We start from the raw sequence: 15290 nt of genomic DNA on the forward strand, positions 1-15290 counted from the left end.
CACCAGCCGCAACGCATCAAGGGTTCCATCTTGGCCCACTCTTTCTCTGTGTATATTTTCCGTTGAAGACGCTGCGAGCCGGCAAGCTCAGGTGCGTTTCCCGACAAACAGACGTGCATCGCCGTTTTATCAATCGGGGTTCGACGACGCTTCAGGACCGCGTTTCCGTAGAAGCAGGTGCCAAAATCTTTGTCGTATGATAGAGATTTGGTTTTCCAAAAATTAACCGCGTCATCGTCGAACCCGTAGACTGGCTACGCACGTCACCATTTGAATCATCGCAAAACAACTTCAAACGTCACTGTCCTATAATAATAATAATCATCATCATAATATATTCATGGATAGAAGCATACGCGTATGTGTGTGTATATCCAACGATTAGCCGGCAATCCTTCATACATACGTGCTTTCAAGCCCGTTATCACCAGTAGCGTGGCGGTGCTATTATTATACCATCTAACATGCGTTGTAGACTTCAGATATACTTCACGGCCATCACGAGCCAGTATTACGTTTATCCTCATGGTCGTTATCATCGTTATGTTATGCTCATCTTTAACATAAGCCCTTTTCACTGCCGTTGTAGCACTTCCCATTTCGAACCCATCGTTGTCTCCCGTGGACACGATCCGTCACATAACCACACCTATTTCAGCATTCGACACAAAACTTCTGCCGTGACCTTCATTTGTCCTTAAGTTGGCTCGTTCCGTTCGCTTCGAGTCCCTTAATTTACGTGGAGGCGGGTTGTGTTCAGTACGCATATCACGCATCGTAAACCGGTCGAAATTAAAGAGTTTATTCAATAATTATCTAATTTATTTTGTAACAATCAAACACAATCTGGTTTTGTTATTACCAGTCAATCATGCCATTTGATTATTAATCACTTAATGAATCAGTCAATCAAAGGCAGCATCATTTTTTATACACTATACGTCTCACTTTCGTCCTGACATAAAAATTGTGATTATCGTCAACTCCAATCAGGCCACCTAAAAACCACTCAATTAATTATGCCACCTAATATTCAACGTATCTGTCAGGATCACCAGTTACTTGAGCGAACCAGGGCGGCAAATGATACGCTGGCACGGTGATTGCTTATGTCAGGCAGAGACCGTCCCAAATTCAGTATTACTTTCGCGGGCTTTGCTTATATTTTATACATTTTTTTTTTTTTTATTACTGGTTGTTATTATCACAATACGTTGTCGCTCGAACTCTAACACCGTATCCTATTATCATTCATATTGTATTCCTACGAATATATATATGCATTACCGTATCTCCTCTTCATTTTGTCCTTGCCGTTTTTTTGTAGCGTTTGTCAACCTAGCTATCTTTCAGCAGAAGTGCGTTTGCCGTAACAATGACATCGGCGCCTGTTCGCGTTGGTCTCCGTCTATATTTTTCAGTGTTTTCGTGTCCCAGGTTTAATTTCGTTGCCGACATTCTGTTGCAGCTGTCTGATTGCCTGTGATTCAAATTGTTGCTGTTATTGTTGTTACGGTAATTTGTTATGTGTCTGCGTTTCTGCTTTGCATCTCAATCACCTTGTCACCTTTCTACCTTCTTCTGTTTGTCGATGTCCTCATTTAAGCCTCGTCCCTGTCCCCAGTCGAATACGCTAAAAGCGTTCAACATCATTACTGTTATTATATTGTTTCGAGTCGTTCATGATTGACCGTTGAGACACAGTGGCTGCTTTCGCCTATCCAGCATGATCATCATACATCATCAATATGCGGTATCGTTGATCACAATAAAGGTTGTTTACGCTCTTCACCTCACGTTACTGCTACAACTAGTACTTCTACTACTGGTCTCGCTCACGTAACCTCGCGTCGTCACGTCGACCCAAAGATTGAACGCATGTTGATTTGACGGACGAGTTGTACATATGAATATCCTTGAATGTCGATGATGATCTTGGTGAGGCCCGAATGACGTTGATTGATCGACTAATGATATTAAAGGCAAAGGGTGTGACACAAAAGAAAGACAGAGAGAGAGGGAGAGGGAGAGAGAGAGAGAGAGAGAGAGAGAGAGAGAGAGAGAGAGAGAGAGAGAGAGAGAGAGAGAGAGAGAGAGAGAGAGAGAGAGAGAGATGCAATGACAGAAACCATGCACATAGACCCAGGTCCACATTTACACACACAATACGATAAGAAAGCGATAAGGAATAGATGAGCAAAGAACGAATGACCTCGATGAGATACGGCAGACTCCACGAGGCAGCAACAATAGTGATGACAGCGCAATAAAAATTGGAGATTGTTGAAAAAAAGAGCAACAAAGTTCAATTATTAGCGGAACGAAGAAAACACGAGAGAGCCTGACAGATGGATCAGAAAGATCCGAAAAAAAAAACGAGGCAACACACGCGCAAAATGAAGAAAAATAGAGTTTGATAAAAGGATTACGCTGGGCGCCTTAGATCATCTACCCATCCATTCATATATATCACCTACTATTATGACTTGAACTTGTGTACGTAGAATGGGCGGATTCTAGATGAGATCCTTGGGGTGGGGGGTGGGGGTATATGACGCATCCAACATAAAATGTTGACGAAGAAACATCATAACAGTTCATTATGATTATGACAATGACAACAACGGGCATAAAAATAAAAATCATAAGGTGGACGATACCAAACGATAGACAGGCAAACAGGCAGGCTGTTCTGACCTATCTGGAAATCTTAGATCTGGCCTGATTGTAAAAGGTAAACTAATCAAAACGATGAAAGGTAAAAAATCATCTAGGGATCTACAACTGAATGCAAAAAAACTGGTGCCACATGATAATGTCTGTTTACATTAAAAGCGACCGACTACATCTCACACTCCAGACGCTCCTTTAAGGTTTTTCATCATTAAGGTCGTCGAAAAGGAAGATACATAATAGCCCTAGAATAAAAAATAATTCAGTATATTTATACATGAACGGTTTCTGTTTACGCTGGCACTCAAAGTCACCAAAGTAACGTGATTAGAATAAACAAGACAACTTCTACAATTCTATAGATATCTATAATTTGGCAGTGTCTGATCACGACACGTCAGACGTGACGTTCTCTGCGTGACGTTCAAGATTGCCGAAAATCGCCGAATAGGCTATATTCTCGTCGATATTACATAGGCTAAAAGTGTTCTATACAATAATCACGATCAATATGACGATAACACTATTAGAGATATCGGTAAGATCGCGGAAAGGTTAACACAACACAGCCTTCATATGGTGACGTACGGCGTATGCCTGCAGCAAACTACATACTCAACCGTTATGATATGCCTAAAAATATTATCCTATTAAAATACGCAATGAAAAGGGGCAAATCTAAAATAGAGAAACATAATAATAATAATAATAATAATAGAGATACGGAAGTCATCTGTAAGAATCATTCGGTACCCGCAAAGCCCAAGTTGGCAGCGGGTGTTTATGGCCCAATTTCTGTCCGATGCGGCTAGTGTGCTTTACTACAGCACGGAATAATATGTTCCTCTTGGAGCGGAATAATTGACCGTCATTCATATAACGCTTCTATCCCTGAAACAGATGACGGCACATACATAGGACCGAACCGTTTCCCAATTACGGATAAGAGTTGATGTTGATGGACATAGAAAAATAATATTGATTAATGATAACAATGAATAGAAAGGGCGAAAGGGTCAAGAAGAGACAAATGCCTCGGATTGTCTGTTGCTTGAATTGGTTTTTGTCTTCAAATACAATATGCAATATCTTATTAATAATAGTATAAAAGTGTACGAGTGTTTTCATTTCGAGTTTATGTATGTTCTCTAGTGGAAAAGGTGAAAATCGGGTATGATGTAAACAGGGTGGACTGATGGCTGATTGAGAACTGCTTAGAACATTGATTTGAAACAAATTACTGTTTTTGGATGAATAATTTCTGATTCAACATGAAGGCCATGTGGACTTAGATGTTTTTTAGCGGTTAGAACTAACTTAAAGGGGGTTAAACTTAAAGTTAAAGGGGCGGGCAGGTAGGTGGATCTCTAACAAGGATGGGGGCTGTCATGAAGCTGTTTTGCAGCATTCTACAAGCTTAAGGTAAGTTACTTTTGGAAGGAAGTTGCCTTTCGTTCCTGCTTCGATTCACTGCGGTTTCCGTACTGAGACACAGAAACTGTTTCATTGAAGACATGTGTTAACAATGTTATGTTGACTCCAGCAGGCCCAAAGCAGGCTAGAAGGAATATCTAATTTTCTCATACCTTCAACACTTAATCCTCAAAATACAATACGTAAATGATACTTGGAAATTTGCAGAGAACAGCTGAATCATACTTTCTGCGGTAACCGCGACTTCATCAGCACAACTGTACCATTCAGATTTCTCTTACTTTACTCTTCTAACCGATAACTTTAATGCAATTTCATCGATTAACGTTAAAATCCGCAAACACCCAGCTTCAATTTAGTAGAAGTGATACACGCACGTTCATATCGCCAACATACATTGCATGAAGATTTCAGGTCCTAGACTAACTTAGGTAATCATAAATGACTATAAGCAGCTTCAATATGGCTATTTTTGGCAATAAGTTGGTTTTTTGTCGCCGCCGCGCTGCGAGTAATGTCCTTGTTGTGTATTCACTTCCACTATTTCAATGGGGCAAACCCAATCACCCACGTCTATTGCACGTTCACGAACCACAGAAGCCCACGCCAAACCGATTGCACATCTACGTAGACCCATCGTAGATAGCCGACAGTTCTTCATCGATTGTTAACTGTGTTGCCACCTCACCATACCTACCGCAGCCAGATCAAACATCAGCATCAATATCCGCGTCATCATCTGTTGTGGAAACTGGCTGATGAGGGCCCGAGCGGCTAGACATAGTGCACCAAAACATAGAGATCGACTTCAACTCTGCGTAAGCAAACGCTGCTTTATCGTTACGTGTCGATGCATCAGCCTGGTTCACGAAAATAGTCATGAAGCAACCTGCCGTACCATGACCGAAAGTAAAACCAAAAGAGCCGGGAACGTAGCTTTTGCACAAGAGAAGAGGTGAGTATAAAGCGACAAAGTTTATTTGAAAAAAGCGCGAGAACCTTCTTCAGGCACTGTTTTGTGCTTTCCCATTTTTGGCGTCGTAGCGACGCCTTTAGCCAAGCTGCATCAGCGGCAATAGGCAACAAACAAAACAGACAAAACTGCAATAACGGCGGTTCGGTGCGACGGCGGCGTCGACAGCAGAGGCACTATCATCATGCGGGAATCTACTCCGTCTGCCGCGATGGTGCCCATGACAACAGCTCGTGCTGCCTGTGAGAGACAGCAATGGCCGCTCGCGCCCGCGATTGCACTCCGGGCGACGAAAAGGTAACGAAGAAAAAGAATAAATACTACTGACATATGTACACTGCAAAATGGGCAATCGAAGAAGACGTCAGCGATTTGGGTTTTGTTGGTGGTGCGGCCGGTAGAACACTGGGTGCGTCATCGGTAAACTTCGCTCTCTTTCCGAAGCAGCAGCTATAGTGGGAAAAAGAAGGGCACAGTTAACGGGATGAGTGAGGCGCTTTGTAACAGCGAAATAGACGAGCGATCTGATGGTGCGTTTGCGCTATAACAGCGCAATCATATCGCTATATCGGCATGACGTTGAGGCTTCCTCAGCGACTGGCTGTCTGATTGGACCGCGGTTAGGCGACAAAATATTCACGTAGGGACGAAGTCATAACGATGAAGATGAACATCAAATTGTCAGAACCGGACTGAGCAATACGCAGGGGAACTTATTTACATGACCATGGTAATTTTTAAATTAAGTACGTGCTGAAACCTTAAACGTTTGCATACTCATCTTTAGACCCAGATATCTGCAACATTGTATTGAATACTTAAATAAATATGGGTCTGGGTGGGACAAAATAGTTTTGTCCGTTCGTTGAAAATAACCAAGCGAAATTATCTACGATGCTTTCGTAGTTCCAAATAAGACTACCACTGTTTACTCGCGGGAGTGATATAGGACAGGCCGGGGTCATCGTCAAGGCTACTGTTCTTCTATTCCCCCACGTATTATTCTCTCCTACGAGACAAATATCTTATCCTTAGCTTTGTATCAAAATGGCTATTTTTAGCCTATAATAATAATCATTATTACAAGACAGCCTGCTAAAACATAGAAACGACGTACAGCTCCTGATAAAAAAAAACCGAATGAAAGTTGTGATCCCATCTAAAGTACGTAGTTTTACGCGAACGTTTTATGCCAAACGAACTCGGTAAGGCAGCTCAATCCGTCTGCATCAACCGACTTTCTCGCATTGTCATGATCCTGCTGAGGTTCCTTCTAATATTTAAAGAGATCACTTATTTATCTCATAGAGACGTGCAGATCAAAGTTTCGACGGTAAAAATTCACCCACAACTTTGATCGGCTTTGATGCCATCCGTGTATAAAACAGATCCAAAATTGTTGAAGATTTTTCGCGCTATTGATTTCAAAGATGACGTGATTCCTTCTCCACAAGGAAAAAATAGCCTGTTTTATATAGTTTCATTAATTTTTACAGGCGTCTATACGCAGCGGACGCTTCAAGTTGAGGCTTTTTTCTCCAGTTCGTAAAGAATGCTCTAAGTGCAACTTTAAAAAGCCTAAAATTAAATAGAACACCGGGCACACCATCGAAATTTGACGACACATACAGCGCCGGTACAACTCTACTAAAGCTAACGGCCAAAAAAACCGCCGCCGCTCAAAAAAACAGCTTAGCAACAGTATAAATATTATTTCTCAGCCTAAGATATCACGTGATGACAGACAAGCAACGACATAGGCTTTGTTTCCAAAGTCTACGATTACGATAAATTTAGTATATAACGTTTGTTCGTTATTTGCCAAATATATTTTTTGAGAGAGGAGATATTTCTAATGTTAAATGTATGTAATAGAAAAAAACCCGCGGACCCGTGTCAGTCCTCTTAAAAGGTTAGGTCGTATGAGAACAATACTAACACTAACTATTAAGTGATACAAGGATTTACTCGTAAGCTTTCTGTTGTTTTACGGGACATTTGTTATCTTCATCGGTTATCAATCCTATATATAAATAATTTTATTGCGGTACCTGCACGCCGCTAAATCAAGTTCGAATCCGCCAAACCCGCGCATATATAAACAACATTTGCGGCGATAATTAATATATTTAATAATAAATGTATCTTACTAAAGAGTTAATAAACGTTGAGTGAGTGATCGATTAGTCAATCTTTTCACTGTTAACCAGCTGACGATTTCCACTGTTAAGGATATCAGGAAACAGTCGCCTACCCAGCAACAATACAAACGCCGCATATATGCAATCGACCATACTACCGCAATCGTAAGAAGGACCGAGGCAACAGGTAATCGAAAAAAAAACGAGAAAGGGCGATACACAGTGACAGGACGACAAATTTATCGTGAAGCTGAATTCCTGTTTTGTTTGTGGCAGGGCCGAACTCCGCGCTAGGCCGTGTCGAGGCAAATGTTACCGATGTTATTGATACCTTCGCTACCAATTCGAGAGGATCAAAGAGACATAGCGGACCAACGAACTAATAACAAACCCTGAGTGGCCCTGAAACGCTTACGTCATCTAGCTGCTAACTCAAGGGCGCCAATAGTTAATAATCAGTCAGAACGACGTTTTCGAAGGAAAAACATCCCAAAGTATCGCCTTGCCCCAGCCGCATGGCCACTGACGGAGGGGGATAGGCCGCACGAGTCTATCATAACATTAACATGTTGCGGACGACAGGAGCAGCGAGCGTAAGCAAACATAACGCCCGCGACCATTGATTTTCTGCACCATGACAATGTGAGTTGTGGTTCTTCTGAAGCAATGTGAAACGTCGCAGCATTGAGATTGCAACATAGTACCATCATTTCGCTTCAGGACGCTTCAGGCCGTTTGTTCTACGATCTGTTCACCAGCCCTTTAAAAATGTTCCACATCTATCTTACCAACTCTGCAGAGCATTCGATCCGCTCGAGGAACTAATTTGATCGATGTTTCTCCATATGCAATTGTGAACCTAACTAGTCTAGAATGTACATCGGGCAGCGTTCTCGGAGCGGCCACTGAATCTTCCTTAGCTGCTGCTCTATGCGATTGTCGGTATCAGGTTCAATTTCTTCTTGTCTCGTTTCTTTTTTAGCGGGTTCAGTAACTCTGACGTCAAGACTGCACCAAAACTGTACTGGAACTCTACCTATTGACAAAGTCGTGGTAGCCCGAGTAGGCACGAGGGCCGAGGGTCGATTGCCGTGGCGGTTCGTATGTGCCTGTTACAGCTCAGGGCGTCGCTGGCCTGTGGATGGGTAAGAATGGGTGTTTCAGGACGGCAGAGATCTAGGGAATAAACGGACATCGTCGTCGTTATCTTTTTTGTCCTTAACTTTCTCTTTCAGTTTCCCTCCTTTTTGGTTGTCTGGTGCGTACGCTGCTGTCGCTGCCGCGGGCATTATAATCAGCTGCCAAAGGAGTGTCGGACACACTGCGTGTCTGGTTCGATGCGTTGTGATGTTTGTGTGCAATGTGAATCTGTACCGTGGGCCCATGCTACTCTCTGATACTGTCTATGAAAGGGCTATTGGAAAGTTAACGTTGTTTAGGCCGTCGTCGGCTGGGTATCGGACGAGGCCCCGCCTTGTCGAGCTAAACCGTCTGGGGCTAGACTACCAGTGGTCGGGCTGGAGACGATGGTACTCTGTCCAACTGGGCTACAAAGGGACCGCAATGTTGAATAAGCTAGCGAGCCGAACCAACGAGGAGGACCAGCACGAACACAAGCCACCGTCAAAGCCGTTCCCAATGCCGTAGCTGCTTTTCTTCATAGTGTAGTCAGTGCAGCTTGAGTGTAGCCCCGAACAGCAGCAACGGCAGTAGCTCGGCGCCAAAGCATCGTAGATGGTCACGACATGCATGGCCCGTGATGGCGAGTATGGTAGCAGCAACCCAGAGAGTTCTTAGACATCAAGCGAGCCAGACAGCCTAGCTTGGCGAACCTAGCTAACCTACCCTGGGCGCCCTAGGGTAGGCATCGCGAGGAAACCTGCAAGAGGTGCCGAAGCCGTTTCGGACCGGCCGGGCTAAGTTGATCGTCGCAGCCGACGCCACCGCCGCCATCGGCGTCGATACATCTGGTTCTGGCCTATGGCAACGACTCTGTTAGTCTGCGGTCTGTGGCCCGGGGCGTTTGTGGGTGTTAAGCAAAAATCAACATGGCTGCCATCGACGAGTACCGCGCCCGACGCAGGCCACGGGTATAGCCAGCAGAAGCACCGACAACATCAACCCCTGGTGGGACCACGGCTCGTGCTATCGTGGCGGTCCGACTGGTCAATAACGATCGGGAAGGCAACCCTCCAGAAGGGACTAAACCCTCGGAGAGATCGAGAGAACATTATCTGCTGTTAGCAATGGCTCGATCACTTGTGTGTGCTTTAGATAATCCGTCGACTGAAACAGGATGAAAGCAGTTTGGCCCAGATCGATATTCTTGTTCGGTCAGTTGTTGCCTGAAGTTATTTGGTTTTCGTGAAAATTGTTAGAAGCGAATTGCTGCTCTTTAGTGCACTCGCCATTGGGTTCGAACAGCCGAAATGGATATCTTCTCTGCAGGTATAGGTAATCTTGTCACGATCGTTGCAGAGATTTTTATGGAGTAACGATAACTACTGCATCGTCGTACGAAAGCTAAGGGGACATATGGCGTAGTGGTGCTTTATGCACAGAAAAGGCTTCGGTTGAGTTCGGAGCCTGCACGGGATGATGGTGGATCATGGTGATGTCTGAGGAATAAAAAGAACAAGGTGCACGCGTGTATAAGCTTCGATGCGTGCCGAAGACGGTGTGGCTATAAATCTATAGATTTTGCCGTTTTTCTCTGAGTGGTCGTCGTCGCTGGTGTTATTTCGTATCTAAATCTGCGCAAGGAATGTAAAAACTATGCACGGGGGCAGCGGAGGAGATTCGGGCCACAAAAGTCGATCTTCGGCGCGGAGCCGCGCAAAGAGCCAATCCCGGGTAGGCGTTCTGCAGCCATGTACCTGGATGCCGGAGGTGAGTGACGCGTTGAGCGTGTTGAAAAAACGCTGACCCGCAATGAGCGTAAGTTACTCGTCAGAATTTGGGCCTTGGGATACGTGACCCATACCGCATCTCTTATGCGTTATGCAGAATACAACAACAATCGCACAGACGGGTTAAAGGTTGAATGCTCTTTGCTTGCAAACGATCAAAGGAAACGATACCAGATCTAAAAATAGACGGAGGTATTAATCACTAGATGATCGCGCATATTGATAAGTGATTTCGGAAAGACGGATCAGATATAATTGTTCAAAATTAACCAGTAACCAATGATGGGCATATTCTATTGATAGTATTTAATTCACGTAAGTGGATTCACTATGTTTCAGAGTGTCATACGTCCAGTCCTCATTCTATTGTCTCTGATCAATTAGTGGTTACGACAGCTGTACATAGACTCGCTTATCAAGCAGAAAAAACATGTACTGCCGTATATATTTGATTAGGGATAGACCCTTGGTGTCACTGGGTTGCGTTTATATCTGAAACAGCGGATTGCTTGAAGTATAAACCGGAGCTCAGAGATTTCGAACACCTGTTTGGCCTGTACAAAGACTACATTTCCGAACGCATTGCAAGACCTAGCCTGAAAATCACGCTACGTTTAGTCAGGAGAACGAAGCGACTTTCACAAGGACTAAAAAAACTTTAACATAAAAGTAAAAAGGAGAAAAAGAAGAAAAAAAAATCGATACATCTTCATTTCTGTATCTATAAGTTTGCATTTAGGGGAACCGATCGTATAGCTATTACCTATTTTTTATAAGCACGTTTTCCGTATATCAAATAGATAAGAAATGCTTTTAGAAAGGGAATAAAATTTGGCAATCGCTTACTACGGCTCATTCCTCTATAACGTCTGTAGCATTGTATCTAATGTGACAATCCAGTGTACCTAGACAAAGGTTATCCTAAAAGATTTTCGGCCAATATTAATATATAACCAACTCGATTTCCTTTTTTACCTCGTGCGCTAAAGCACGGAACATCGCTATTATTGCGGCAGCATATAGAGCTGAGAGAAAGCTAAAGTTGGCTTAAAACCCTAATTTCCACGAGGAATTGAGTACTTCGCAGCTCTAACAATGCTATTCATCACTATCGACTTACAGTCAGTTAGTGAAAAAAGAAAGCCCCAAAACCCTAGATTCTCCTGCCAGGCCCGCTAGGAGGCAGTTGACATACATGGCCAATTACTTGTCCGTGTCATGCTAAACAGCTGTATGATATGTAACATTTATATGGGCAAATTACATTAGGATCAATAAATTGACGCTCACGATCACTCGTGTTAATTGTTTCAATATAAAATTTTTTTTGTTTCGGTACGTAGGCACACAGTTTTAGATGGGGTCATCCAGGAGTGGTGATTGCAGCGGAACGCGTAGATACAGATTAGGCGTAGCAGCCTTTAGTTGTCGCATTGAATAAATCAGTTGTAATATAAGTTTTTTACAGGTTTTCTAGCCTCTGCTCGGTTCTCTATATATTGGTACTGGGGTGTGTATTAAAAAGCACGATGGTAATGAAATAACACCTATATAACTAATATGAGAAATCTATATAACGACCAATATTTGGAGACAGCTTCATCGAAACGCGGTTTACGTAGCAAATGCAACTAGGAAGAACAATGTAAGGGATCAGTATAAATACGTTGATACGTAAAATCGACATATAAGATGTAACTATCATATCATCTAAATTCATAAGCGAGTAAGAGTCTGTAGGTTTATATAGATATATATGTGCTGAATAATGCGCAAACGCTTAAACGTAACACACAGACAGGTTGATTGAAAAAGGGGTATGGGGAAGTTGACACTGCGGAGCACCTGAGACGAAACCCGCGCTACAGGCTCACAGGACGACTATGACACGATACCAAAATAGGTCCCTAAGGGCGACTGGAAACGGATTGAAATCCGTAACCCGGCTTAAATTAGGCCGGCTGATCAGACAGTTTCAATGCATGCTCGGACTCAAGTCATGCAAACGCTTTATAAACGTAGCATGAAACTGTAGACAGTCAATGACTGCTAGCTTGGCTGGTGCTATAGCTGATTTGACTAAACTACAAAAATAGCCACTTTCATGCAATGGGCTAAAATTTATTTTCGCAGGAGTATTCCATTAGGAGTACCTACTACCAAACGGTTTCTAATGGAATATTGCTATTAGCGGTTTAGATTACATAAATGAGTGTTTAAGGTCTACAATTGAAGTCTCAACCAGGCGCACCTAACGAAACGTAAGAAACCGAACGTAAAATAGACAAAAAAATATACCAGGTAAGTGCAAAGTGCACACCCACGAAAATGCTATTTCCGTGACAACGGTAATATGGCCAGTAATATATATATATATATATATCCATAGGTCCGTTACCAAAAATACTACCCTCAGTGTATCAACTAGAAAGCCCTTAATGGGCGGCGATAATACGGAAGGATAAAAGGTTCCTAGGTTCACCTTCAACGAAGGAGCCCTAGATCGGACCAGTGCCGCCTAAATGAGTCGAGTCTTTGGTGTTTCTAACCAGCTACCGGAGCCATACACACATTACACAGCTATACGCCGGTTATTTTGCGGACCGTAGCAAATAGATTAAAGCACGTCAGTACTTATGCGGACAAAAGCGGGGAAGTACGTTTCTTCCAACGCCAATGATCAGGGATCGGTGGATTCACTGTTGGAAGAAATGACAACGGGTACGGCCGCTATAGCACGTCATGCTTCGGGTCAGAGGGCCAAATTGTGTGGGCCAGCTTATGCGTACTTTTCCGAGGCGCCCCCAACGGCGGAGGGCACTGAAAGTCGTGGAATCCGTTAGGCGCTTCTGGAGGCAATTGAATCTTACCCGGCACGCGCGGACTTGAAATCAAATCCACTAGGCGCCAAGGTGTGCCGTGCGCGATATAAAAGACATCCCACCAGATAAACGTGCTCAAGTTGGGATAATGCAAACGTTATATATAAATTCATGAATAAATAAATACCGGTCTACAGCAGTAATAGCTTTTTTTGATGTTTTGTTTCTAGGACTGTATTCGGGTAGTTCAACAATGTCTCTTAGATGTGTTGGAAGTTTCTGACGGCCATGCTTATTTAATATACAGCGTAATTTATATAAATTACAGTTTCGTTCAGACTCATTTGCCTGACGCGAACGTTTTCTAGATAGTATTAAGGGATCGAACTGACATTGTCATGTTGAGAGCTGTTCGGTCCATATGTGTGTATGCCAAAAAGTGCTGGTATCTTCAAGTGACTAACCGTTTGCTCAATTCCAAAAAGGACGCGCCTGATACTCGCCGTAACGAGTTTGTTGTAGGAAACAGCTAGCTTTTGTCTGCTGGCAAGCTGACCAGATGAACGCGTGCTCGTTACAGCCCGCCAAAGTCCCTGTATTAGCGCAGAGCAAGTGGCTGTGAAATATTCATTTCTATGGCATATTTCTCTGCTTGCGAAGTTCTAGCGGCGCAAAGGAATAGTGACACGGTCAAGATGTGCTATGAGCTGTCGAATCTATCTAAAGCTGACGGTTAACCGCGGGCAGAATTAGGTCCTCCTAAACCTCTATGATTGCTGCCATTACATTGGGTTTATTGAAATAGCGGTGTAGAAGGACCACTGACCTTGACCTCCACGAGTGACAAACATTCGAAGAAAGCCAATTCGTTTAAGGCTGCAGAGGACCAGTATTTGTAATCATTGACATACACAATGGAACCTGCTTTTAAGGACAAACCTTGACCTAGCGAATGGTCACTATGTGTATCGAACCTAAAAAGGTTTGTGAATTAATCGTCAGGCTTGATTTTGAAATAGGAAGGTCTCCAAAGAGAAGTACGGGCTAGTTTTGTTTCAAAGTATTTAAAAGCTAGTGGTAATTTAAGGCTACGCAACGCCCTAAAACTGAAGTTCAACGGTTAATCTGAGATCGAAGCTGCACCCAAATAAGCAGCTTGGTGACTTCTACTAAGTTTTTATAAGAACAATATCATCTAATATATAATGAATTGACAGGCCATTTTCGCGAAGCTGCTGAATAAATATCAGCTAGTTTCAAAGCACTCATTATTGTATGAAGCACCAGTTGCGTATATAACGAGGCGCGCCTCCTAACGAAGCCCTCTTATCAGTAGAACTTAGGTAAGGTCGGCTAATGAGCGTTTATTGCGCAGTTTAGGAACAATTTCAGTAAAACGCGAGGTGTTGTCTCAAGATAGTGTGGACGTTCGACATCTGTTCCGCTTCGTCTAAAATCTGGGGCACATTTTGACGAACTAGTTGAACTTATTTATGGAGTCTACCTTTTATAGTCTTGCCGGTAACAAACACCTGGCTATAGTTTTCACAGAACATGGTTATACAGTATAATATGTTTTATCCTTGTTTTGTCGATGGCTTTTCTCGTACGTAAGAACGTTTCCTTAAGATTCGATAAATAGAAGTCCATATTCTTATCTATGCCACTGCGCTGATGCGACATATCCTGCTTATGACGAAGACAGAAACATAACTGGCCGAGCAAGAAGTGATAATTCGATCATAGTCGAGTGCTGTGGGCCAGCGCAGCGATTCGAGGACCATCTGTGTTGCTTGGTACTCTGGCATTGTACCTGCTGACGCTATTCTATTTGCGTGGCCTCAAGATCATAACTGACGGCGGCGGATGCTCTTGGTGGGACGCTGTTCGGCGCTAATACTTAAACATGTTGGCAGCGTCTTGTAGGCATGTAAACATTAGCAATAGTTCCTACATCCAGACTGATGCCTCGCCTGCGGGGTATTCCCTTCTAATTTGGCTGAAATGGACTCAGCTGGCTGCGTGTGTAGCTTCAGCTGGTAGCACATGAAACATCCCTGTAGACGAATACATCGTTCAGGCATTCCGATCGGACGGATCGAATAATGTAGCTACGAGGTGCTTTATAACAGAAAGGATAATTTTCGATTGTTTCCTACGAAAAAAAAATTTTCAGCGAGACGATAAACGTGCAGGGGAGGGCCTTGGCGAGCGAACAGCCTTTCGATAAACAATAGATTAAATTAAATGTGTCTGGCGCAGCAACTGGGGAGAACGACCGATTCTTTAGCATATTTTGTTTGGTTACTTGTTTGTAGTATGTTTGTTATGTTTGTCA

The 15290-nt window shown here is 43.2% G+C and overlaps 1 protein-coding gene across 1 annotated transcript in view; it reads left to right on the top strand.

The window, feature by feature from the left end:
* The first annotated feature begins 7838 nt into the window (after positions 1–7838).
* Positions 7839–15290, top strand: part of RhoGAP102A (Rho GTPase activating protein at 102A) — a 30240-nt gene continuing 22788 nt past the window's right edge. The window contains exon 1 of the mRNA XM_022791205.2: positions 7839–10110. Within this exon, the coding sequence (XP_022646940.1) occupies positions 9997–10110 (114 nt within the window). The 5' untranslated portion in view covers positions 7839–9996. The remainder of the gene's footprint in view (positions 10111–15290) is intronic.

This window comes from Varroa destructor, unplaced genomic scaffold, assembly GCF_002443255.2.
Source record: "Varroa destructor unplaced genomic scaffold, Vdes_3.0 BEIS01000002.1, whole genome shotgun sequence".
In the NCBI taxonomy this organism is placed as follows: domain Eukaryota; kingdom Metazoa; phylum Arthropoda; class Arachnida; order Mesostigmata; family Varroidae; genus Varroa; species Varroa destructor.